Source organism: Bos javanicus, chromosome 1 (genome assembly GCF_032452875.1).
Source record: "Bos javanicus breed banteng chromosome 1, ARS-OSU_banteng_1.0, whole genome shotgun sequence".
Taxonomy (NCBI): Eukaryota; Metazoa; Chordata; class Mammalia; order Artiodactyla; family Bovidae; genus Bos; species Bos javanicus.
Genome location: NC_083868.1, coordinates 108,754,325 through 108,777,054, shown reverse-complemented (window position 1 = coordinate 108,777,054; position 22,730 = coordinate 108,754,325). Strand labels below are relative to the sequence as shown.

The 22,730-nt window shown below is 46.8% G+C and overlaps 1 protein-coding gene and 1 long non-coding RNA gene across 2 annotated transcripts in view; one reads left to right on the top strand and one right to left on the bottom strand.

Moving 5' to 3' along the window:
• The window catches only part of RARRES1 (retinoic acid receptor responder 1), a 44,056-nt gene extending 22,071 nt beyond the window's left edge, over positions 1 to 21,985 (bottom strand). Inside the window, exons 1-2 of the mRNA XM_061425808.1 lie at positions 21,974 to 21,985; positions 19,679 to 20,293 (exon numbers count right to left, since the gene is read on the bottom strand). Coding sequence (XP_061281792.1) covers positions 19,679 to 20,293; positions 21,974 to 21,985 — 627 coding nt within the window. The remainder of the gene's footprint in view (positions 1 to 19,678; positions 20,294 to 21,973) is intronic.
• LOC133247990 (uncharacterized) lies at positions 870 to 8,205 on the top strand. The gene is made up of 4 exons (XR_009736584.1): positions 870 to 1,911; positions 2,001 to 2,663; positions 3,773 to 3,913; positions 8,091 to 8,205. It is a non-coding gene; the product is annotated as an uncharacterized LOC133247990 (long non-coding RNA).
• Positions 21,986 to 22,730: the final 745 nt, after the last annotated feature.

Here is a 22,730-nt window from a genome sequence, read left to right as displayed (position 1 = left end):
ATGGGGTCACGAAGAGTCAGACACAACTGAGCGACTGAAAAACAACAATTTCTTTTTACTTTGGTTTTCTCCTGCCTGGAGCTCACAGAGAACCGTTAAAGAGTATAAATGGGACCTGCATGAAGGTAGCTGAACAAGGTGCCCCATACATCTGTCTCCAAGTCTCCTCAACACCTGACCCGAGTTAGAAGAACACATAGAACACTCCCCTAAGCCACGCGGACACCAACAGCTGAGACTCACAGAGGCAGCAGTTCCGTGTGCTGGCAGGTCTAAGGCTTGACCTGCTTGCTGCGCCAGCCCTGTAGACCTCCCACCTGCTCCACGCATGGCCTAGGAGTCTGCCCTTCACCTCCACTCAGGGGTCTGGGGTCAGCCCCCTTCACAGGAGTCAGGATGCCCCTCAGGCTGCTATCTGGGGGTCAGCACCACAGGTGCTAAGAAGAGGAGAGGTCAGCAGAGTTGGTGGTACCACCTTCATGCTCCAGGACATGGAAGAAGGCCAGGAAGCAGCTGGATGGCATAAAAGGAGATTCAGTGGAGGTGGTGGTTGAAGCCGTGGCATTTCCTGTCATACCCCCGGGAAGGTAATACTGAGAATAATCTTAAGGACCACCCACCTTTCCATAACTAATAAACTGGACACACTTGTTTGCTATCCACAGAAATTCACAAAAGCCTACTATAACCTTGATATAATTGTGCATATTTCAAATAGAGTACTTAAGATATTATTTAACTCTGTAATTTTTTTTTGAAAACACATGGAGGCTAAATGAGGAGCGGTTACAGAGTCCAAGCTCGCTCTGCTCACCATAAGATGAGTCAGTGAATCCTAGACGAGGTGTTGGGATCAGGAAGGGATTTTATTCAGGAGCCGGCTGACTGAGAAGATGGCAGGCTAGCATCTCAAAATAACCATCTTTTGGGGCCTGGCTGGCAGGTTCTTTTATGGATCAGAGATGGGGGGTGGGGGGAGATGAGGAAACAAAGTAAAAAGCTATTCAATCCTTGTAAATGTGCCCTGGAATGGCAAGCCTCGGGCAGGGCCATGTTTTTGCCTCACTTCCTTCACAGGTGGGCGGCTCAAGTTACTTCCCTGAGGCAGACCACCATATATGCTTATAACAATAAAAGCTGCAAAATAAAGGATAAAGTCGCAAGAGCAGATCCAGAGTAAATTCAAAATTAACCCTTCCCAGTTACAGCATCAGTACCTACTCTTTGCGGGGAAAGAAACACCTGGAGTTACCAAGGCTGTGAGCTGAGTCAGGATGGAGCTGTCCTTTTGAAGAGTAATTTTCCTTCCCGATTTGCTAATCAGGCACTCTTAAGAACATCAGCAAGAACATCTACATTTTGTCCCAAACAGGATTTTTGTATTTGTGGTTGTACTTTATCATTTATCAAGACTCAGTCCCTTTATCTCCCCTAAAGCCCTCTCTCCTGGCTCCCTTCCTCTGAGTCACCAGTTCCTCTGAGGCCACGTGGCTGGTTCTCCAGAGATAATAAGGTGGCAGCCTTGGAAGACCAGTCAGGGCCATCTGGGATAAGTGTCTCACGCTCCTCAGGCCACTTTAGGGCTGTGTATTCCCTTGGCTGTCTCTGATTAAACTATCCTGTGATGAAGAGGTCTCTGTAGTTCAACATGCACCCCAGGAGTTCCTAACGTGAAACAGGGCTGGGAGCAGGGGGACAGGGAAGAGACTGTCACAGCTGCCCTCAGGGCAGTCAGGGCACAGGAGAAGGACTTCAAATAGTTCACGGTACAGCTGATTATGTGGTCATGGATGACTTAGGAGCTATGAAAGGATAACTGGAGAAGTGATCTAGTCTGGGGGCCAGAAAAGTGACATTTAAGCTGAACTCTGAAGTTAGGAAGGAATTAACTTTGGGGATGTCAGGATGATGGTATGTATGGACATGTTCATTCGTGTCTGACTCTTTGAGACCCCACGGGTTGTAGCTCACCAGGCTCCTCTGTCCATGAGATTTCCCAGGCAAGAATACTGGATAGCCATTCCGTTCTCCAGGGGACCTTCCTGACCCAGGGATCGAACCTGCCACGTTGTAAAGCAGATTCTTTACCATCTGTGCCATCTGGGAAGCAGGATGACTGTGAGTGGCTGGCAAACATTGCACAGGGAAGGATGTGGGATGAACCAAGGTGGGGATGGCAGAAATGCAGGGAAGCGTATGGTGGACAGATGTGGATGTGAACTCGCAGGCCAACATGGTCAGCCAAATACATTATTCAAGGTCAGAAATAATCACTAGAATTCACAGTTTGTGTTAGGACAACGTTATTAAATCTACCATCATTTAAAGGATGCTTATATTTATAGAACAATAACATATACCCTCTAGGGCCTGTGCTGGGTGTGGCTCTAAGCATATCACATGTCTTACCTGGGTTAACAGAGCTCTGAAGGCCTGAACACAAGTGAGTAATTATGAGACGCAGCTAAAGAAGCAGGGAGGGACCACTGCGCAACTGTGACATTGGCAATGAATGAGAAAGTGCATAAGGCCAACCTGTTGGCCAGGGCTGGGGGTTCATGGCTGGTGGGAGGTAGCCCGGTGCAGCCCGGCTGGGGGGCAGTCTGAATGACTCAGTCAAATCAAGATTATACATGCTTTTATGATCCAATAACTACTTCCAGGTGTGTATCCCAGAGAAACGGTGATACTGTAACAGGGGACTTATGGGAGGATGTTCCTTGAGGCATTCTGTGTGTGGTGGGAAGTTGGAGACGATCTGCTGTGCCTCCCTGGGGGGTAGGCAGGTAGAATGGGGGTGCTACACAGAAGGGAAGGAGGAGAAGGGGGAGACAGAGGATGAGCTAGTTGGGCGGCATCACCGACTCGATGGACGGGAGTTTGAGCAAACTCCAGGAGATAGTGAAGGACAGGGAAGCCTGGCATGCTGCAGTCCATGGGGTCATAAAAACTGGCACAACTTAGCGACTGAACAACCACCACAGATCACAGCGGGGAGAGGTAGCCAACTAGCCATACTTAGAGCAACTAAGAGAGACCCTCAAGGCAGGAAGTGAAAACAGCAGACACAGGAAAATGCACAGCATACCACTTACGAAAATGTTTTAAATAAAAATTTGCACACACAGCAACAGTATCTCTCATAAGAACACTTACAGAGACTTCCCCGGTAGTCCAGTGACTGACTCAGTGTTCCCAATGCAGGGGGCATGCGGTTTGATCCCTGGTCAGGGAACTAGATCCCACAGGCTGCAACGAAGACCTGACGCAATCAAATTAAAGAGAAGAAAACAAAGACAGAAGAAGATACATCAGCCCTTCTCCAAGTTCCCCAAGGGAGGGGGATGAATGGTGTAGACAAAGAGAGTCGCCTACCATATCAGTAAACAAAAAATACTGCAGCCATAAAGCCCCTACAGTGCGCCCTGAGGGGGATTCAGGAAGGAGAAAAGCAGGACACTGGCCCTAAATAGTTGAGGTGTCTATCAAAGGAATGATTTCAATGAGCCCAGACTCCTGCATCTTCCTATACATATACAAGCTCTAAACTCTAACTTGAAATGTCTGTATTTGTGAATAACAGTAATCTTGTAATCTTTGGATATTTGACATTTCCCCCCCCAGAAAAAACTCCTACATCTCCAGGCTCCTCCCTCACCTCTTTGAAACAGCCCCTCAGCACAATCTGAGAGGCTGTATCCTGGGCTATAGTCCTCAGTGAGTCCACCAAATAAAACAAACTTCTCAACTCTTAGGTTATGTATTTCTTCAGTTGACAGATCTGGTGGCCAATGAAGGGACCCAGGGCAGGCTTCTCTGCTTCACCAGGATCCGGAACCGAGGTAGCAGCAGTGGCCTCTTAGTCCAGCCTGCCTCCTCAGAGAGAGTCGCAGTGAAAACGACAAGAAGAGGAGTGAGTTTTTTTTTCTTTCCCTTTCCTGACAACAAAGAAGATTAAGCACAACAGTGAGCAGGCCTGAACATCCCCTAGCTTTTTTTTTTTTTTTTTTTTTTTACTTTAACTGCTAACTCTGCGGGTCTGCAAATAAGTTTGCTTTTCTGCCTTCTAACTCTGCAGTGGTGCTGTGTCAGCTGTGCTTAGCCACTGTGCTGTGACTGTGCTTAGTCACTCAGTCGTGTCCAACCCTTTGTGACCCCATGGACTGCAGCCCTCCAGGCTCCTCTGTCCTTGGGAATTTTGAACAAGGCAAGAATACTGGAATGGGCTGCCATGCCTCCTCCAGGGGATCTTCCCAACCCAGGGATCAAACTCAGGTCTTCTGCATTGCTGGCAGATTCTTTGCCATCTGAACCACCAGGGAAGCCCAATAATACTGGCATGGGTAGCCTATCCCTTCTCCAGGGGATCTTCCTGACCCAGGAATCGAATCGGGGTTTCCCTCATTGCAGGTGGATTCTTTACAAGTTGAGCTACCAGGGAAGCCCCTGCAAGAGCTATACTTCACACCTATTTTCCTTTGGCTCTATGCTAAATGCATCCTGGACCTGGTGTTTACCCCTACAACCCTCTTCCCCTTATAGTTCCTCTTCTTATAGAAGGCCACAGAGCCAGCCAACCGCCAGACTCAGTGACTGGGTTACTGACGCAGACTATGACTGTCTTTGAAACAATGCAAGAGGAAACAATCAAGATGCTAACCCTTTTGTTCCTCACCACCGACTCCTGACTTCGAGCCCTCATCTTACATAAGCCCCTAGACTCCTCATAGCACAGGCTGCGGGGGAGGGGGGCGCACAGATCTTGAGGCATAAGCCTACTGTGTTCCCCTCTCCACCGGCTGAGAATTAAAGCCACCTTTCTACTTCCTCGAAGCTCTGTCTCTGTATCTTTTGTTTGGCTTCAGTGGGCAGAGAAAGCTAAGATTCTGGCCGGCAACAAGAGTACAGACAAATGTGGGTGAATCTCTCCTGGCTTGTAGCTCTCCCAGCAGTGGCTGAGGGTCCTAAGTTTTACTCGGTGGTGTTAACCTCCTCTTGCCTCCAAGATTATCCTGAAAACTTAGTTTCAAGAAGAGGTACCTGGGTTATCCTCAGTTGAAAGACACTCAGTAGGGTTGGACTATGTAATTAGGTGGGAAGCTCGCCTGTTGTTTTAACTTGGATTGGCTATTTTAATAGAGTTTTTCAGAATAAAATTGAAGATATCTCATGAGAGCTTTCAGCTCCAAGGAAGAAGATCTCCCAGTGGGCTTTCTCAGGCAATTGAGAAACTTGTGGGAGTGCTGGAAGCACGTCCTCATACCATGCAGCTGTCCCTATAGGGAAACCCACACATTTTAATTAAAAACTTGCTCTGCCAGGGATGAGCCTACGAGCTGGCCACTCAGTGACCGGAGCACTCAGAGTGGTCTTACACTACCAGAAGGAGAAACTGAGACACGTGAGAGCTGGATCGACTCTGGGGTGACATCTAGCGGAGTTAAGCTTGCAAACGGCACACAGGTCCGCGACAGGATTGCCACTAGCATTTTATCTGGGCAAACTGACTTTACAATGGGGACCAAAGCTTTCAAAACAAAAGAGCAATAGATGGCCAGCCTCCAACTAACACCCCAGCCAGGTTCATGTACAACACATATGGAAATTTATACTAGCAAATACTCACTTGACTGGAATAACTATACTAGGAGCTCTCAACCCAAAATGGTCAAATTGGGGCTCTTTTAACATTCTGAAACTCATTTTTAAGTGTGTATGCAGCTAGAAAGAGCCTACTCAATAAAATATCTTTTCAGAATTCAGAAACAAAAGCCCTTCTAGGAGAAACTTGCATTTCTCTCCCTGTGTCTTTAAGATGTAAATGCTCTACCTGATTTTCTTAAGCGTGTGTGTGTGTGTGTTGACAGTTTGGTCTCTACCATCTGGAAGGTACACATATGGTGCACAACTGGCAACCCACGGAATAGACTGGGGTTCTGAGAAGACTTCGTCTGGCTGAGGCAACTCTCAGGGGCTCCTGTCACCCTAAGCTTTGTTGCATCTACCTGTACATCAAAGATCTTTCCTTTCTTAGACTTTCAGTTGTGTCTGACTCTTTGCCATCCATGGACTGTAGCCCACCAGGCTCCTCTGTCTGTGGAATTCTCCAGACAATACTGGAGTGGGTTGTCATTCCCTTCTCAAGGGGGTCTTCCTGACCCAGGTAGTCTATAGGGACAAACTAAAATGGATATAGAAAGCTGTAGAAGAATTGTAGAAAGGCTGCTCTGACAAAGTTATTCTGTGCATGGTTCCGTTTGGATTGAATTTAATTAGGTAAGTAAATTTTGTTGTTGAGGGTGGGCTGGTGCAAGACTAGAGTTTGATTTTCTCTCTCTTTTATGAGAATAGAGTTTTCTTATGAACTATTTTTGGTTACAGATTGTGAGTTGCTCTGCCTTCTACATGATCTGTCATTTGCCTTAAATATCTTTTATTGTCTCTTTAGTTGAGTGAATAAGCGTTGCTTCCGTGACCTATGATCCTATTTGATCAAGTGTTTAAAAACTTGACATTTTTAAAAAAAAGAACAAACTTCCCAAATATCAAATTCTAATTAAGATTCTTTTGACCCCCAGCTAACTTTGGGATGTTTCAAAGGACCCCTGAAGCGTCCCGGAGAGATGAATTAGGTTTATCTGGCATGTTAAATTACATGGGTAGCACTATCAACTAAGTGTAGCAAAACCTTCTTATTTAATGGGTAAAAGTCATTAATGTAGTCATTCCAAAAGTTATACAGAATTCCTAAAAACCTGATGTGCCCGAATACACTGTTATCAGTTATAATTCTAGTCATTATCTTTAAAAGGTTGTTCACCACAAAAATAAGTTTCTTGTCAATTATATTGTGAACAGATCTTTAACCATGCCATTTTAAGTCTTTTGTCATTTATAGACAATCACTGTTTTACTCTAATGCTTTTACAAAATGAGGATTTTCAAGAGGATTCATAAAAAGAGCTTTTTGACAAATTTGTTTCTGATAACTTTGAGATCATACCACTGAACTCAGTAAGAAATTACAAAACTCTAATGGAAAACCTGATGACTTCATACAAATCAACTGGAATTACACAGAACTGAACGAATTGATAAATATGATTTACAATTTTATGACTTCTGAAATATTCTGATTTTTAATGTTTGTTTTCCAGAAAATCTTTCCTCCTATACTCTTTTTGATCTACAACAAGCTGATAAAATATACCTTTGTAAACAAAGGTGAAATATTTATCTTTTTCTCTCTACATGATCCTTCCAAAATTTGGCTTATCCAGCTGGCTCCCCTGTGAACTTGATGGCTTATTGCGACCAGATTACAACTAGTTACACTAATCATTGTTTTAATTTTTTCTCTTGCTGTTTTCAAATTATTTATGCCTTGTGTCTTTCTCTGCTGTATTTTATTAATGTTACTAGCTGTATTACCTATATTCTATTTCACAAGACTATTGTCTCTTTCATTACCCAATGCACAACCAGGCCACTGAAAAAAATTAATGATGGCTAAATGTCTTGAGGCAATTGATCACATATATAACTCTATATAAAATAACTGTAACAGTAAAATTCTAGATATGGGAAGAAGCAACAAGGGAAAACATTTCCTGGATGATAACTGACTAGTAAAACGGGCAATTCCGAGGATTTTAGATAATCAACAGGGCCTTGTCCAAAAAATTTAGCACACTGAGTAGCCTATCAACAGAATCCTCATCTGATCTAGGAATGAGCTTTCCTAGAGCCATGGGACAAAACTGGTCATGAAATGCCTCCCAACTGTTGCTCAATTTAGGACCAAGAACAGGCACTGTGGACAAAGAATGCTGCCTGCCATTTCAGTAAACAAAGAATACTGCAGCCTTAAGACCCCAAAAGTGGACCCTGAGAGGAAACCAGGAGGGGAAAAACAGGATATTGCTCCTAGATAGTTAAGATGTTTATCAAAGGAATGATTTCAATGATCCCAGACTCCTACATCTTCCCATACATAGAAAAACACTAAAATCATTAACTTGAGGTCTCTGTTTTAGTGATCAGCAGTAATCTTTGGATGTTCAACCAAATATTTGTTTGTTCTTTTCCAGCAAAAACTCCTACATCTCCTAGCTCTTCCCTTACGTCTTTGGAACAGTCCCTCAGAGCAATCTGAGAAGCTGTATCTGGGCTACAGTCCTCAGTAAGTCCGCCGAAGAAAACAAACCTCTCAACTTCCAGGTTCTGCTTTTGTTTGTTTGTTTGTTTTTTCAGTTGACAATGGGAAAGGGGATAAAAGAGAATAACCAATCATCAGAGAGGGGTCTCCAGGGAGCAAAGGTGATGAGGGTATTACTCCCTCAGCTTTGTGCCTGGGACCAACAAGTGCAAGAAGTCAAGTCCAAAGTAACTTGGTATGGATGTCTCCACCCTGGATCTTAAACTTCTGCTTTTGACCTGCATATTGGTGTGATCAGATCTGTGCGTGCAATAAACTGCTCACTGTCGTGATTTTGAATCTAGAGGCTCTGTACCTGGGATGCAGCCGAGGTCTCAAGTTCAGGTGGTCCTCCCTACACTTAGAGCACGGGTTGCTACACGTGGTACGTGGTACAAAGCAAATCCATTCATTAAAAGATGTTTTTTTTAAAGCTGAACCTTTTTTAAGAGCCAGGTCTGTCGGGAAGGGGACAGGCAGGTCTGGCTACCCTGATGCGAGGCGTGTTCCCACAGAGAGGATCTCAGGGCTCTGTTCCTCCCATCATCACGCTGCCAAAACTGCCCATCTGCGAACAGATTAGGAAGCTCCACAACCCTCTCTTAAAGCATGGCCCGGGGCACAGCACCTCATTCTAATCTTTTCCAGAATGAGGCTTTTTATATCAACAACAAATCAGTAAACAAAGCAATTGACCGTGTGGCTGTATAACCTGAAGGAATGAATTGGCAACTCTTTGCTACAGATTTCTAATTACATATAAAAGAGGACTTATTTACTATAGCCTAGAAGTAAATGCATTGTAGTCATGGACCACCAATGATGTGGTTCATGTTCTAACCAGTTTTTTTGTGTGTTCTGTAGATTTTTCTTGGTTTCTTGGTTTTTGTCCCCAAAGGCCATGAACAAGGATAGTCCCCCGCAGCCGCCCTCTCTCAGGACAGGCTCCTTAGAAAAGTGACTAGCACTTTGATTTGGGGCAATCCTGGTGGCTCAGATGGTAATTATCTGCCTGCAATGCGGGAGATGCAGAGTCGATCTCTGGGTTGGGAAGATGCCCTGAAGAAGGGAATGGCAACCCACGCCAGTATTCTGGCCTGGAGAATTCCATGGACAGAGGAGCCTGGGGGGCTGCAGTCCACGGGATGAGACACGACTGAGAGACTAACACTTTTCTTCACTTGGAGTCATCTGCGAGGGAAACAGGCCACTTTAAAAGTCCTGTTTAATAAAGTGTACCAGAGAATGCCTTCAAAGTACAACTCATCTCACTAGGTATTTTTTTATAAACAAAAAAATGCTCCTCAAATATCTATCAAAATGTCAAGCATTTATTCAGGGATTGTGTATAAAGCATCCTGCTAGCCACTGGGCAGCATCATGATAAAAGCTACAAAATACATGTCAAATATCCTGAACTCTCACTACATGCTTCATGTGGCTCAACACAGTGCCCAGGAAGTACTTAACACAGCACAAGAGTCCTTTCAGGGAAATACTGATCTTATCCCCATTTAAGGATGAAGACGGAGGCACTTACCCAAAGTTAAGGAATTACACCAAGTCCCAGAGGTACTAAGTAGTGAAGCCTGGCTCCAGACCCCTGTTCTTCCCTTGAATAGCGCAGAGGTTACACATATAGACCCAGTCACTCCCCTTAAGAGAGGACAGAAGGAAAGCTGCCTGGGGTATGTGTGGGAAGTGTGTGTGCATGAGGTATGAGAAAGGGAGGGAGGGACAGAGAGACTGACAGAGTTGGACTGTCAATAATCATGCTTCCTGTAGACAAGACAGTGAAGACCTTCTGGAAGGGAGACGGCCAGGCAGGGTATTTCTGTTTCCTACGGCTGCTATAATGAAGTACCACAAACTTTGTGCCTTAACAGGACAGACATGAACTCTTTCACAGCTCTGAAGGCTACAAGTCCAAAATTAAGGTGTTGTCTAGTCCCTCTGAGGCTCTGGATAGAATCCCCTCTTGCCTCTCTGAGTTTCTGGTGGTGGCAGGCAAACCTTGGTGTTCTTGGCTTGCAGCTATATCACTCCAGTCTCTGCTTCTGTCTTTAAATGGTGTTCTTCTCTCTGTATCTTCACATGACCTTCTGATAAGGTCATCAGTCACTGAGTTTAAGGCGCATGCTAACCCAATATAGCCTTATCTTAATTACATCTGCAAAGACTCTGTTATTTCCAAGTAAGGTTGTAATCACAGATAGAGGGGTTAAGACTTCAACACAGCTTTTTTGTGGGCACAATAACCCACAGAAGTATGAAAGTGAGGATCATCCAGGACTCTGGAAGGAGGGCCTGTATACACCCTTTCAGGCAAGGCTGAAGTGGGCACTTGAGTCAGTGCAGCACATGAACAGGAATCTCCAGGAGGAGGAGGGAATGGAGACGACCTGGGAGAGAGAGGGTGAGGGCCCTCAGGACAGGAAGAGAGGTGAGCAGCCAGGCTGGGGAGACCAGCAAGTTAGTGATGGGGATACTTGGAGTGGAGGTTACCATGATGGGTGGGGCCAGATTAGAGAAGGTGTCTTCAGGGACTTTATTTTAGAGCAATGGGTCTCAAACTTGAGCTGGAACAGAATCTCCTGGAGGGCGTGCTAATGAAGACACTGGCCCCACCAGTGTCTTATGGGGCCACTCCAGTTCTGATTCAGTAAACCAGGGGCGGGGCCGAAGCCCCTGCATTTTCACCAGTTCCAGGGGATGCTGTGGCTGCTGGTCCAGGGACCACACTTTGAGAACTCTCTGGCACTGAAGTTCAGAAGGAGGGACAGGAAGTAAACACCAGAGGTGGTCACTAGAAGACAGATGACCAGGGGATGAAGGACATGACCATCATTTCTCTCCGAAGGCCTGAGGAGTCTCCTATCATGAGACGGAATGAAATGAAGGAGTGTTATCGTAAATTCTGATCCACCTGGGGTCTCTGGCAAATCAGGTCATGATGCCTTACAAAGTTCAGGGGACAGGTATACCCTCTCTTTCAGGGGATGCAACTGATAAACTCCATGATGACATAGGATGTGCTGTTTTTCAAGCAGGGATATTTGGAGTAGGTAGTCTGGATTAAAAAGAAATGAATGGATTATGGTTGTCCTAAGGGTTAAAGGAGATAAGTTTATTTTATTATTGATATATTTACTTATTTAGGCTGCACTGGGTTTTAGTCGCAGCATGTAGGATCTTCAACCTTTGCTGTGGTATGTACAGTCTAGCTCCCTGACCAAGGATTGAATCTGGGTCCCCTACACTGGAAACTCAGAGTCTTATCCATTGGACCACCAGTGCACGCATGTGTGCTAAGTCACTTCAGTCGTGTCTGACTCTTTGCCACCCTAAGGACGGCAGCCCGCCAGGCTCCTCTATCCACAGGATTCTCCAGGCAAAAATACTGGAATGGGTTGCGATTTTCTTTCTAACACAGGATCAAACCCGAGTCTCTTACATCTCCTGCATTGGCAGGTGGGTTCTTTACCACTAGCACCACCTGGGGAGTCCCTAGACCACCAGGCAAGTCCCTAAAATTGTTTTTGAAGAAAATTCACTCCTTTGCTTCCTGCTGCATGGGTAGCTACTTGGCCATGTAATACAATTTATATTCAGAAGTTAAAAATCACACATTCCAAAAGCAACTCCACTAAGTTGTGTCTCATTTCTCAGTAAAAAGCTGTTTCTGTAAAACACAAAGCTTTTGTTTTCATGTCAGTGGGATCAAAGATGTTTCCTCCAGCACATGTCCACACTATCATTATATTAGATACTATACAATGCTTGCTTGCTTAAAAGTCACTGAAATATGGGATGTGAGTATTGAATGTAAAACTGAGGAACCTAGTAAGGGATGGAGAATAGGTGTTTATTATTCTAAGAGCACATTTTAAAAACCTAACATCCCCTTTAAACTCAATCAAATCCAACAAAAACCTGGGCAAATTGAGGAGCAGGGCAGGTACCCAGAGAAATCTTGCTGCCAGCTGCTGTAGGGGCTGCAAAAATGCCGTGACTCTGGGAGTCTCCAAAGACACGATTCTGCCCAAAACTCACCTCTACAAAGAAAACCCTTAGGAACTGCCTGGCTGTCCAATGGTTAGGAATCCCCACTTCCACTGAAGGGGGTGTGGGTTCGACCCCTAGTTGGGGAACTAAGATCCTACATGCCATGCGGTGTGGCCAAAAAAAAGAAGAAAGAAAAAGAAAACTCTACGTTTCAGGGAAAGACTGTCTCATGTTTTTCCCCTCTGCCATTGGTTTCCAGGCACAGTTCCTTCATGCGGCCTTAGAGCCAGCAGTGATAGCCTTAAACTTCATGTTCCCACACCGAGGGGGTGGGCGGCGGGGACAGGCCAGTTGTTGAGAGCTCAAAGCTGATGCTGATCTCCCCTCGGGAGCACAGTGAGCTTCAGTGACCTAACAGACTCAGCTTCTAAATGTCCCCTCCAGCCTTCACGTTTGGTAAGAAAACATAAATGTCATGCCATTCCAGGAAAAGCAAACTTCTTCATTTTATAAGGTTAGTTTTATGAGTCAGGCTTAGTTGGAGACAAGTAAACAACTCATTTGTGGATAAAAATTGCTGTGCTGCACTTATGTTCTGGACAGGGAGAACATTAGTGTATTACATTATACCCTGGAGTTATTTCATTGCATTTTCCTTCTCTCGGGCAATGCCTGATAAGGTGAATGCAACATATGAAGCAAAAGTCAGTGACCTTCAGATCAGGCCCTATCCTGTGGGGATGAAGGAGATCTCTGCCTTGGACACTCTCAGGCTAAGGGGTAGTGGAGAGAGACAGGAAGACTACTGTTGTGTTAATCTGTTTGGTCAGCTCTGGGTATGAGTTCTTGACCCTCCCCAAAGAGCTGGGGAGTGGTCATAGGCAGTGTTCCCCTCTGGCCTAGGATGGGGCTCCTCAGGAAAGGCTGATTGTGAGAGGGATTCGAGTTGTTGTAGGCAGGTTGGGAATGGGTTGGGTCCTGGCCTGGCCTCCTCCTGTTCCAGGTGCCCAGTGGTCCCAACACCCCTCCAGCTGCCTTTGTTTTCATCTAATTTTAATATCTTAATTACTATGTTTTACATATTTAAATATTTTTCTTTTGGGGTTTGTAGTCAGAAAACTTCAAGGATATAGAATCATTAAATATTAGACTTGGAGACTTTCAATTTCTTGCCAACACAGAATTGACTGACACTTGATTATTCAGCATTTGGCTGAAGATGGGGAAATCAGCACCTCCTAAGGCACTTCTTCGGAGAAGGCGATGGCACCCCACTCCAGTACTCTTGCCTGGAAAATCCCATGGATGGAGGAGCCTGGTAGGCTGCAGTCCATGGGGTCACTAAGAGTCGGACACGACTGAGCGACTTCACTTTCACTTTTGACTTTGCACTTTCATGCATTGGAGAAGGAAATGGCAACCCACTCCAGTGTTCTTGCCTGGAGAATCCCAGGGACGGGGGAGCCTGGTGGGCTGCCATATCTGGGGTCGCACAGAGTCGGACACGACTGAACTGACTTAGCAGCAGCAAGGCACTTCTTTCTATTGTCTTTAGCAGGTCCCTTCGTCAGTACAGGGGAAGACATAAAGAGAAGGGATGCCCTCCACCCTGTAGAAGCTGACACATGTGCAGGGCAGGAGCACAAAGCAGCCTACAGTCAGGTGCCAGTCAAGACAGAGTATGAAGGGCAGGCGTGCTGGGGGGTGAGGTTGTTACTGGGGCTGCAGAGATCAGCCAGAGCTGCCCTTTCTTGAGCAGAGTCACGTGTCTGGCAGTGTGGCAAGTACTTGCATCAGCTCACAGTCACCCGGAAGCTGGGTGTGGTGGGCTGAGGAGTGGCCCCCAAAGAGGTCCACATCCTAATCTCTTGAACCTCTGAACATGTTACAAGGCAGAGGGGACGTGGCCAGTACGATCAGGTTAAGGACCCTGAGCTGGACAGAGTATCCTGGCTGATCCAGGTGGGCCCAGTGTACTCACATGGGTCCTTACAAGTGTTATCATCAGCTGCTGCCTGCTGGCTATGAAGACGGAGGATGGACAGTGAGCCAAAGAGTGAAGGCAACCTTCAGAAGCTGGAAAAAGCAAGGAAATGGATTCTTCCCTAGAATTTCCAGAGGAAACACAGCCCTTTCAACACCTAGATCTTAGCCCAGAAGACTGATTTCAGTCTTCTGACCTCCAGAATCGTAAGAGAATGAATTTGTGGGAGTTGTTTTTTCCTACAAAGATTGTGGTCATTTGTCACAGCAGTGAAATCAATACAGATACAAAATTACTTGTGATCCTTCCTAGTGTTCTGTGTGGGCACCTCCCTTGGGGCCATCCGGATTGGGACACATCATCTACACAACTACGGTACAAGGCTCTTTTCCAACTCAACTTGACTGGCCAGAGGCGTCCTGACGATTCTAAGAAGTAACCCAAAGTGGAGAAGTGCTACTATGGGACTAACTCTGTGCAAACCTCTTAAACTGGGGACCATCACAAAGGCGAATAAACACCAAGCCTGCAGAAGTGCGAAAGAATTTCTAGGTGATTCATGCTGATGCTCTGAGATCAAGGGTCGGGTGGGATTTGGGAGACTCTGTGTGTGTGTGTGTGTGTGTGTGTGTGTGTGTGTGTGTGTGTATTCAACATTCTGTGTCTCTTTAAGATCAGTCACTTTAGGGCTATTTACATTCTGTCTCCAGCAGAACCACCTAGGTTGTTCAAGAAGAGCATGCCACCAAGCCAGACTCCTGGTGGTTAAATTCATGACAGTGATCTTTATTTGGGGCCAAGACTAACTCTCTGTGATCACACGCATCCTTGGCTCTGACACCCTGTGTGGCAAGACGAGTGGAAATGTTGTGGGCTGGTAAAAAAAAAAAGTGTGTGATTCAAAAGCAACTTCTTACAAGCTGGTTAAAAGCATTCTTACTTGCCAGCTCACTTGTAGCTGGCTCAGATGACTGAAGGACGAGGCCGGGAAGGCCAAGGCTAGATTTAACCTCAGGGCCTTTTTCACTTCGGTGCTGGACCCAAACTCTGCAGTCAGAGCCTGCAGGCTAGGTGGGCACTGCAGGCGGGGGGTGGGGGAAGGAGGGCAGAGACATGGGGGGCACTGGTGCCATTTCAGCAGGTGCAGTGCCCTGGAAGGTCTCTGTTCTGTGCTTTCTGGATTGTTATGTTTCATTAACACAGCAGAGGGCGCTGAGGAGCACCACCTTCACCCTGCCAATAGCTATCCCCCTGTGGTTCTTTCACGGGGGCTGTAAAAGCACTGAGAAGCCTTCCTTGTGTGAAAGTAGAGATTTTTTCACTTTAGGGTTTTATTACATATCCTTCCCCTCCATATTCATTGCAGCCTTCTTCATTCTCCAGTTTTTCTTTTCTATGGTCTGCTTGATGCATTGCTTTTCTATTCTTGTGAACTATCACCTCTGAATTATTGACATTAATGGAGAGAAGACTTCAAGGAGAACAGTAATTAGATGAATTATGCTGTATTAAAGTGCTTTATAGATTGAAAAGGGATAAAGGAAGAAGCTTTTTCTTAGTATACTAGGCACTCTCCCAGCTGTCTTGTCGGCTCAATGGACAGGCTTTGTTCTGCCCATAGACACTGGGGTTGGTGGGGGCACACAGCAGCCAGTCCACCTGTGGGGAGGGGGAGGGATGATCAACAGAAGTCAGCTGGTTTGCTCTGAAACTTGCCTGTGTCAGGTGTACCCATTACCTAGCTGCAAAATTGTTAAGTAAACTGGTGAAGAGTAGGCAGGAAAAAACGTAAGTCCACAAAATCCAAGTTAAATACTGTAAAAAGAATTGATAAAGCCTCTAAAAACTCTTGCTGGTTAACTGGGTATGAGTGAATCAGGGTTAGGCAAGAAAAGTCAGAAGTAAAAGGAGAGGACTGTGAACTGTATTCTTTGCAAGTGCTTCTGCCATCATACGTAAACAAAAGTGAAAGTCACAGATGCCCATTATGGGTGGATCTTCTTGCTTGAAAGATTGCAAGGAGTGCCCATTAATGTCCTTCACGCTACACCAAAAGACAGATGATAGTTTTATATTTGCTGATTTTCATTTAAATTGAAGCAGTTAAGGTTTGGGCATAATTCCCCCCGCCTTACCTCTGGTCAAATGTTTTGATTAATGTTTCCAATCAGGTCGTGGCCTGGTCCTCTGAGCAATCCTCAAATAAGGGCTGATTTCAAATGGGTTGCCTTTGTTCTTAAGTCTGTGCACACAAAGATCTCACCAGTCTTTCTAAATGCCAGGGAAAGGCTGGCTTCTCACCAGCTGCCTGGGGCAGGGACTAGTGGTCGTAGGTCTTACAAGTGTCCTGAGCGTGCTTGCCTCACTGTAGGGGACAGCCCCAGATGGTCAGAAGCAGGCTTATTCAGGGTACCCTGGGTAGCACAGGAGCTCTCAACACCACAACCTTCCATGCTCTGGGGCCTGCGGCATCAGAGAAACAGGAGCCTTCTGGTCATGGAAGGGTAGTGTACGGTTGGGAAAGAGAGGTCATCAGACAGGGGCAGTGAGGGATGCCTGTGTCCCTCACTATGACTCTCTCCTTACAATCTCTCCTTATAATCAGTAAACAAAACAGAATACTCACAAGTGGTTTCACCAGCTAGTTCTGACTTGAGAATCTCAATACTTCTTTGCATTTACTACCATCGCGGGTGGCCAGACAGTAAAGAATCTGCCTGCAATGCAGGAGACCCAGGTTTGATCCCTGGGTCAGGAAGATCCCCTGGAGAAGGGAATGGCAACCCACTCCATTATTCTTACCTGGAGAATTCCATGGACAGCCATGTGGAGGCAAAGAGTGGGACAGACTGGTGACTAACACTTTCACTACCATAGCTGTTACTGCATTTTACCACTAGAGGGCAATAGTGTTCCTAAAATAAGGGATTCGACCAGAACCAAAAAATCACTTAGAATTAAGAAATTTCAGAGCTGGAAGAGGTCTTAAAAATCATCTGGTTCACAGGCTTTCAATTTTTTTTCAACTGAAATGCACAAGAACTGCATACTTCATAATGAACCATTTCCTACATGTATGTTCGCAATCTTTTGAGGCACTACTTACCTTTACTCTGCAATGCACACTAAACAATTTGTATTCCAAATTGTTTCATTAAACACAAACAAAAAACAACTGAAACCACTAAACAGATGTCATAACCCACCAGTGTGCCATTAGCTTGAAAAACCCTGATTTGGTCCCAGTCTCTCATCTACTAAGGGACACAATAACCCAGAGGATGGAGAAGGATGCTACCAGCTATACTTCTCTCACTCACCCAGCCACCTGCTAAACTCAGAGTCAGTCCTGGAGGAACTCAGCACTTATTCTACCAATGCATTGACTGGATAAAGTAGTTGAGAGTCTATCATTTTCCACCTCTTGTCAATGATACAACTGCTCATGTAATTGAAGCAGAAATTCTTTGCATTAAAGGTCTCTTCTTATTCAAGTAGTTTCAATCAATCAAGTGATTTCAATCAAGCAATTTCATTGAATTTCCATAGAAACTGAAACCACTTTAGTCTCTTGTGAGTCTTGGCCCTGAAAGTCACTAAGTTCTCTTCCTTGGCTCCCTGATGTTAAAACATTTATAATCATTTTGGGAGGAAATGTAAAGGTAAACCAGAAGATCACAGCAATGTATCCTTTCTTAGGGTCATTGCTCTGTGTTCTTCTACTTAACTCCTCCTCCCTTTCATGCATATCTAATTTATTGATTATCCCCTGGGATTTTTTAGGCCAAAAAGGAGCATCCCTTTAAACTTCAGGACTATATTATTGCAGATGAAAAGAGTAACTGAGCTCTCTGGATAAGAAAGGAAAAATTTTCTTCACTCACTTGGATTTTGAGAGCTAGTTTATTTTGTGAAAGATGCCACAAATTTTATTTTTTTTAAAAGGGGGTATCCAGCAAGGTCCTACTGTATAGCACAGGGACCTCTGCTCAATGTTATATGGCATCCTGGATGGGAGGATGCCATACATGTACATGGATGCCATACATGTATGTACGTGTATGGCTGAGTCCCTCTGCTGTTCACCTGAAACTATCACAGCTTTGTTAATCAGCACTCCAATCTAAAATAAAAAGGTTTTAAAATTATATAAATAAAAAATAAGGGGATAACTAAATGCATGAAAATGCAAATTATTTTATTATTCAATTATTTAATGGTCAGAAGGAAGAAAAACTTTTCTGAGGCTGAAAAATTCCTAGTGCACTTTAGAAATCTGAGCTTGGCTTTCTGTAGAGAATCCTTCCCACTGATAAACAGTGAGCAAATCTCCAGGCGGGGAGTGGGGGTGTTGGGGGGGGTGCTGTTCGGGCTCTGGGACGTGGCTACTCTCCACTTTGATAGAAAGTTCTCAAGTTCTATTCCCTCACTTCTCTGCGGGGAAGTGGGGGGCGGGGGGGAGTTAAACTGAACCTCCTTGAGACAGCAAGGTCTGTTACAAGTGACAAGAGCAGGTTGCCTTTTTCTAGGGGAAAAAAAAAATGCTTTCACCAGTCAATAAATCTAGCCAAACTGGGTGCAGGGTTAAGTCTTTGAAGAACCAAGGCGTTCTCTTCCAAATGGCGTTCTCACACCCCCAACACCACGTCTAGAACTATCTTAAAAGTTCAACTGCCACTCCTTAAAATTTTCTCTTTATCCTCTTCATTAAACTCTAGCTTCTTCAATGATGAGTCTACAGGCTTTGTGGAATATTGGGGGTTGCTGGAAAGAGCATCGTTACTTTGGGGACAAAGTGTAGTTCTGTAACTTTCGTAGTCATCTTCTACTTGAAAAAGCAACGTAGCTCCACGGACACAAAATGATACCTACAGCCTTGAAATCAGCAACCAAACAACGAGCTGCCAAATTCTCATTCATTCCGTTTACAAACACAACAGCCCTGGGTCATTCACTCTTATTAGATTAAAGCAGACGCCAGGATTAAGAAGGTTCCTGGCCAGGCCAACGCGTAAACTGCAATATTATCCTAAACCCTTGCAAGACGGCCTGCATTTGACAAGGGAACGTCCACGGTTCGGCGTGGGAACTGGCTTGGATTTTGAAAAACCCTGTCCAGAACTGACTCTCAAGCCACTGGTGGGTCGTGCATTCGGCGACCACCTCATAGCAACCAACTCTGGAAAGACCAAGCCTGGCCTTTAGGGCCTGTTCCTCAGTTTCCCCACGGACCTGTTTCCCAGGTATGGGAGCTACCCTGTGAAAATTCTTTACGTCCTTGTAAATGCCAGAAAGAACAAGTCCGCTTTCCGCGGATTCTGCGCCCCGACGGGCCCTTCCAAGCGCGGGAGCTGTTCCGGGCTGTCTCCGCACCTGGCGCATACCGTACTCGCGGGCGGAGCCCCAGCACGGGCGCGCGCATACGGCAGTCACCGCCCACGCGGCTGGAGGCCGGTCCCCGCGCGCGCCCCCCGTGCTGCTCGGGTACTCACCCACGAGCGGCCGTCCAGCACATTCGCCAGCACCTGAAGGGCGCTGGGCGAGGCGGCGCGGAAGTTGAAGAAGTGCAGCGCCGCGCGCGCCGCCTGCGAGAGGAGCTGGCTCGAGGGCTCCGCGTCCTGGAGCCACCCGGAGTCCTCGGGGCCCCGGGACGCCGCCGCCCCCTGGAGGGCGAGCAGCAGTAGCAGCGGTACCGCGAGCCGCTGGGCTGCGGGGCGCGTGTCCCCCGGCCGGGGAGCGGAAAGCGGTTGCCTGCGGAGCTGCATGGACGCGGGTTGGCGCGGCGCTCGACCGGTGCGAGCTTCGGGTAGGCGGCGCCGGCGCTTGAGGAAATAAGGCCGGGCGGGCCCCTCCCCCCCGCCCCCAGGGCGGCCCGCTGGAGGGCGTCCGGGTCCCTCTCGGCTTTTCCCGCAACCCCTGGGCCCCTCCGCCCCGCCCCACTCCGCCCGAGCTCCAGCTGCCCCGGCTCGGTACCCGGACGCGGCGGCGCCTCCGCGGCGCGGGGCGGGGATGTCTGGCCGGGGCCGCGCGGGCAGGGGGACAAGGGGCAGTGGAGACTTCTCTCTCCAGGGAGCGCGGCCAGGTCGGCGCCACCCCGCGCCCACAACCTAGCTCGGGGACCTGGTTTCTGGCTGCGGTTGGTGTGATTTCGAAGCCCTCAGGGTTTCACAGCAAACCTGCTTCAGTTGTTCAAGGCTTGGAGCTTATTTCCCAGAAGAAGAAATTGGAAACGGGTGGAGAACAGGACGTGACGCTGGCATTGATGGGGGTCCTTATAGTACAATGACTTTGAAGTGAGCCAGATACCCAGAGAATTGGGGCTGGAGAGGGGGCTGCGGTGGTAAGCTGATAAGAACCTAGAGGCCCCACTGGACTTGGAAACGTTGATAACCGTGGTGGAGCGCAGATGGGCGTGGAAACCAGAGTCCGGCGAAGTGAGGCATGGATTGGGCTGTAGTTCTGTGGAGGCAGCAAGTGTTGACGACTCTTTTTAGACACATGGCAGTGAAGGAAGAGATGGCCATTGTTCTTAAGCCACAGACAGAAAGCCCAGGAGAACTCGGAATTAGAGGCACTCCCAGCACCCGTTCTCCCACCTGTCTTTAGTTTGTTCAGGGGTCTGCCCCTCCCCAACACTCGCTGACCCCATCCCTACCGAGGAGCCGAAGAAAGTCCCTTCTCCTTGCTGGTTACTGGTTGAAGCCCCACATAAAAAGAATCTGGATAAGATATGCGTGGGGGAAGGCTTGGGTGGGGGTGCGCGACATGGGGACGCCATCTTTGAAAACATCTTTCCTCCCCGACTTCTTCGTTTGGATGTTGTCCGTCTCGGCCCGTCTTTTCTCCAAGGTATTCATGGAACACTCATCCTGCTAGGCCTGAGGGAAGTGAGGAGGGGGCAATCTGTAAGTCTCCATGCTCCTGGAGCACACCTAGGCAGGCGGAGACCAAGAGGCAAGGGAATGAACCCTTTGTTGCGTGCAGTTACACGCTGTGGAGAAAAAGTAAACCTGAAAGAGGATGGGGAGTTGGTTATAATTTAAAATAGCGTAGTCAAAGCAGACCTCACTGAGAAAGTAATATTTAAGTAAGGACCTGAAGGAGAGATGAGGGAGCCAGGTGGGCACTGTAGGTCGAGGGGACCGCAAGTGCAGAGGCCCCGAGGCCAGAGTGCACTGGCATGTGTGAAGAAGTGCGAGCAGATGCAGCTGGAGGGAGAGGACAAGGAGAAGACAACTGAACGCCAGGTCTGAGGGACAATGGGAAGACGGGCAGAGCATGTATATTGTGTCTGGGTGTGCCCCATGTAAGTGCGCCCCTATCTTGCCAACAGTCTCGCGATGAAGCCCATCTGAAGAATGGCTGAGCAGAGGAGAGATGAGGAGCCCGGGTTCCTGATGACGTTGAGCACCCAAATCGGCTGATCCTGGAGCTCATTTCTTATGTTCACTGAAGCTGGAGGTTCCGTTTCTTGCCTTCAGAGGCAGCCTAACACAAATAATTATCTTCTTAGAACCTAAGCATCTTCTCCAAGGGGTTATCATGGTAGGTTTCTTGAGAAGTTATCACTTCCAGGTTTTATAAAGACTAAATTTTCCTTCTTTTATTTCAGTGCTTCACCCCCAGTGGGTGCTGGGCAGCTTTCAACTGCGGGAAAACTCATCAACGTTGTGGACTCTGCAGTGGTGTGGAGTCGGGTGTCTCCCTGATGGTTTGAAGGATTCAGCCTTTCTCCATCCTTCTGCACAGCTCTCCTCAGCTGTTTGGCTTTTTGTCCATAGACTCACCTGTAGCTCCATGATTATCGAATGGCTGTCACAGCTCCAGACACAGCTCCAGGCTTGATCCCTGCACTGGGAAGATCCCCTGGAGAAGGGAATGGCAACCTACTCTAGTATTCTTGCCTAAGAAGAAATAGTCACACGAGGGAACAAGCATAGCTGCCTGAGTACAGAGAACTCTTCCAAGGTCAGCTGTTTATAATAGTGGTAGTAACTACACTTGGGCCAGACTGGTCAGGAACACACATTTCAAAAGTTAATTACAGTATTCACTTTATTAACAGATTTTCTAGAACAGAAGATTCCCTTGATTGAGAACTGTGTGTGTGTCCTTTGTCCATTTATCTGTAAGATTGTTGAATTTCTAATTGATTTATAGAAGTTCTTTAAACACTAAGGAATGGGGCTTCCCTGGTGGCTCAGATGGTAAAGAATCTGCTTGAAATGCAGGAGACTCAGGTTTGATCCCTGGGTTGGGAAGATCTCCTGGAGAAGGGAATGGCTACCCACTCCAGTACTCTTGCCTGGAGAATCTTATGGACAGAGGAGACTGGAGAGCTATAGTCCACAGGGTCGCAAAGAGTCAGACATAATTAAGCGATTTTTTAATTGAGCGATTTTCACTTGCAGGCCAAGATGTGTCACAAGAATCACTAATATTTTTTCCCCTAAGTTTCTACACTGTGTGTGTGTTGTTCCTTGTTGCCAGATGCCATGTGCGCGGGCGATGTTAACGGCGCACTATGTGTGCCAAAGGGCCTGA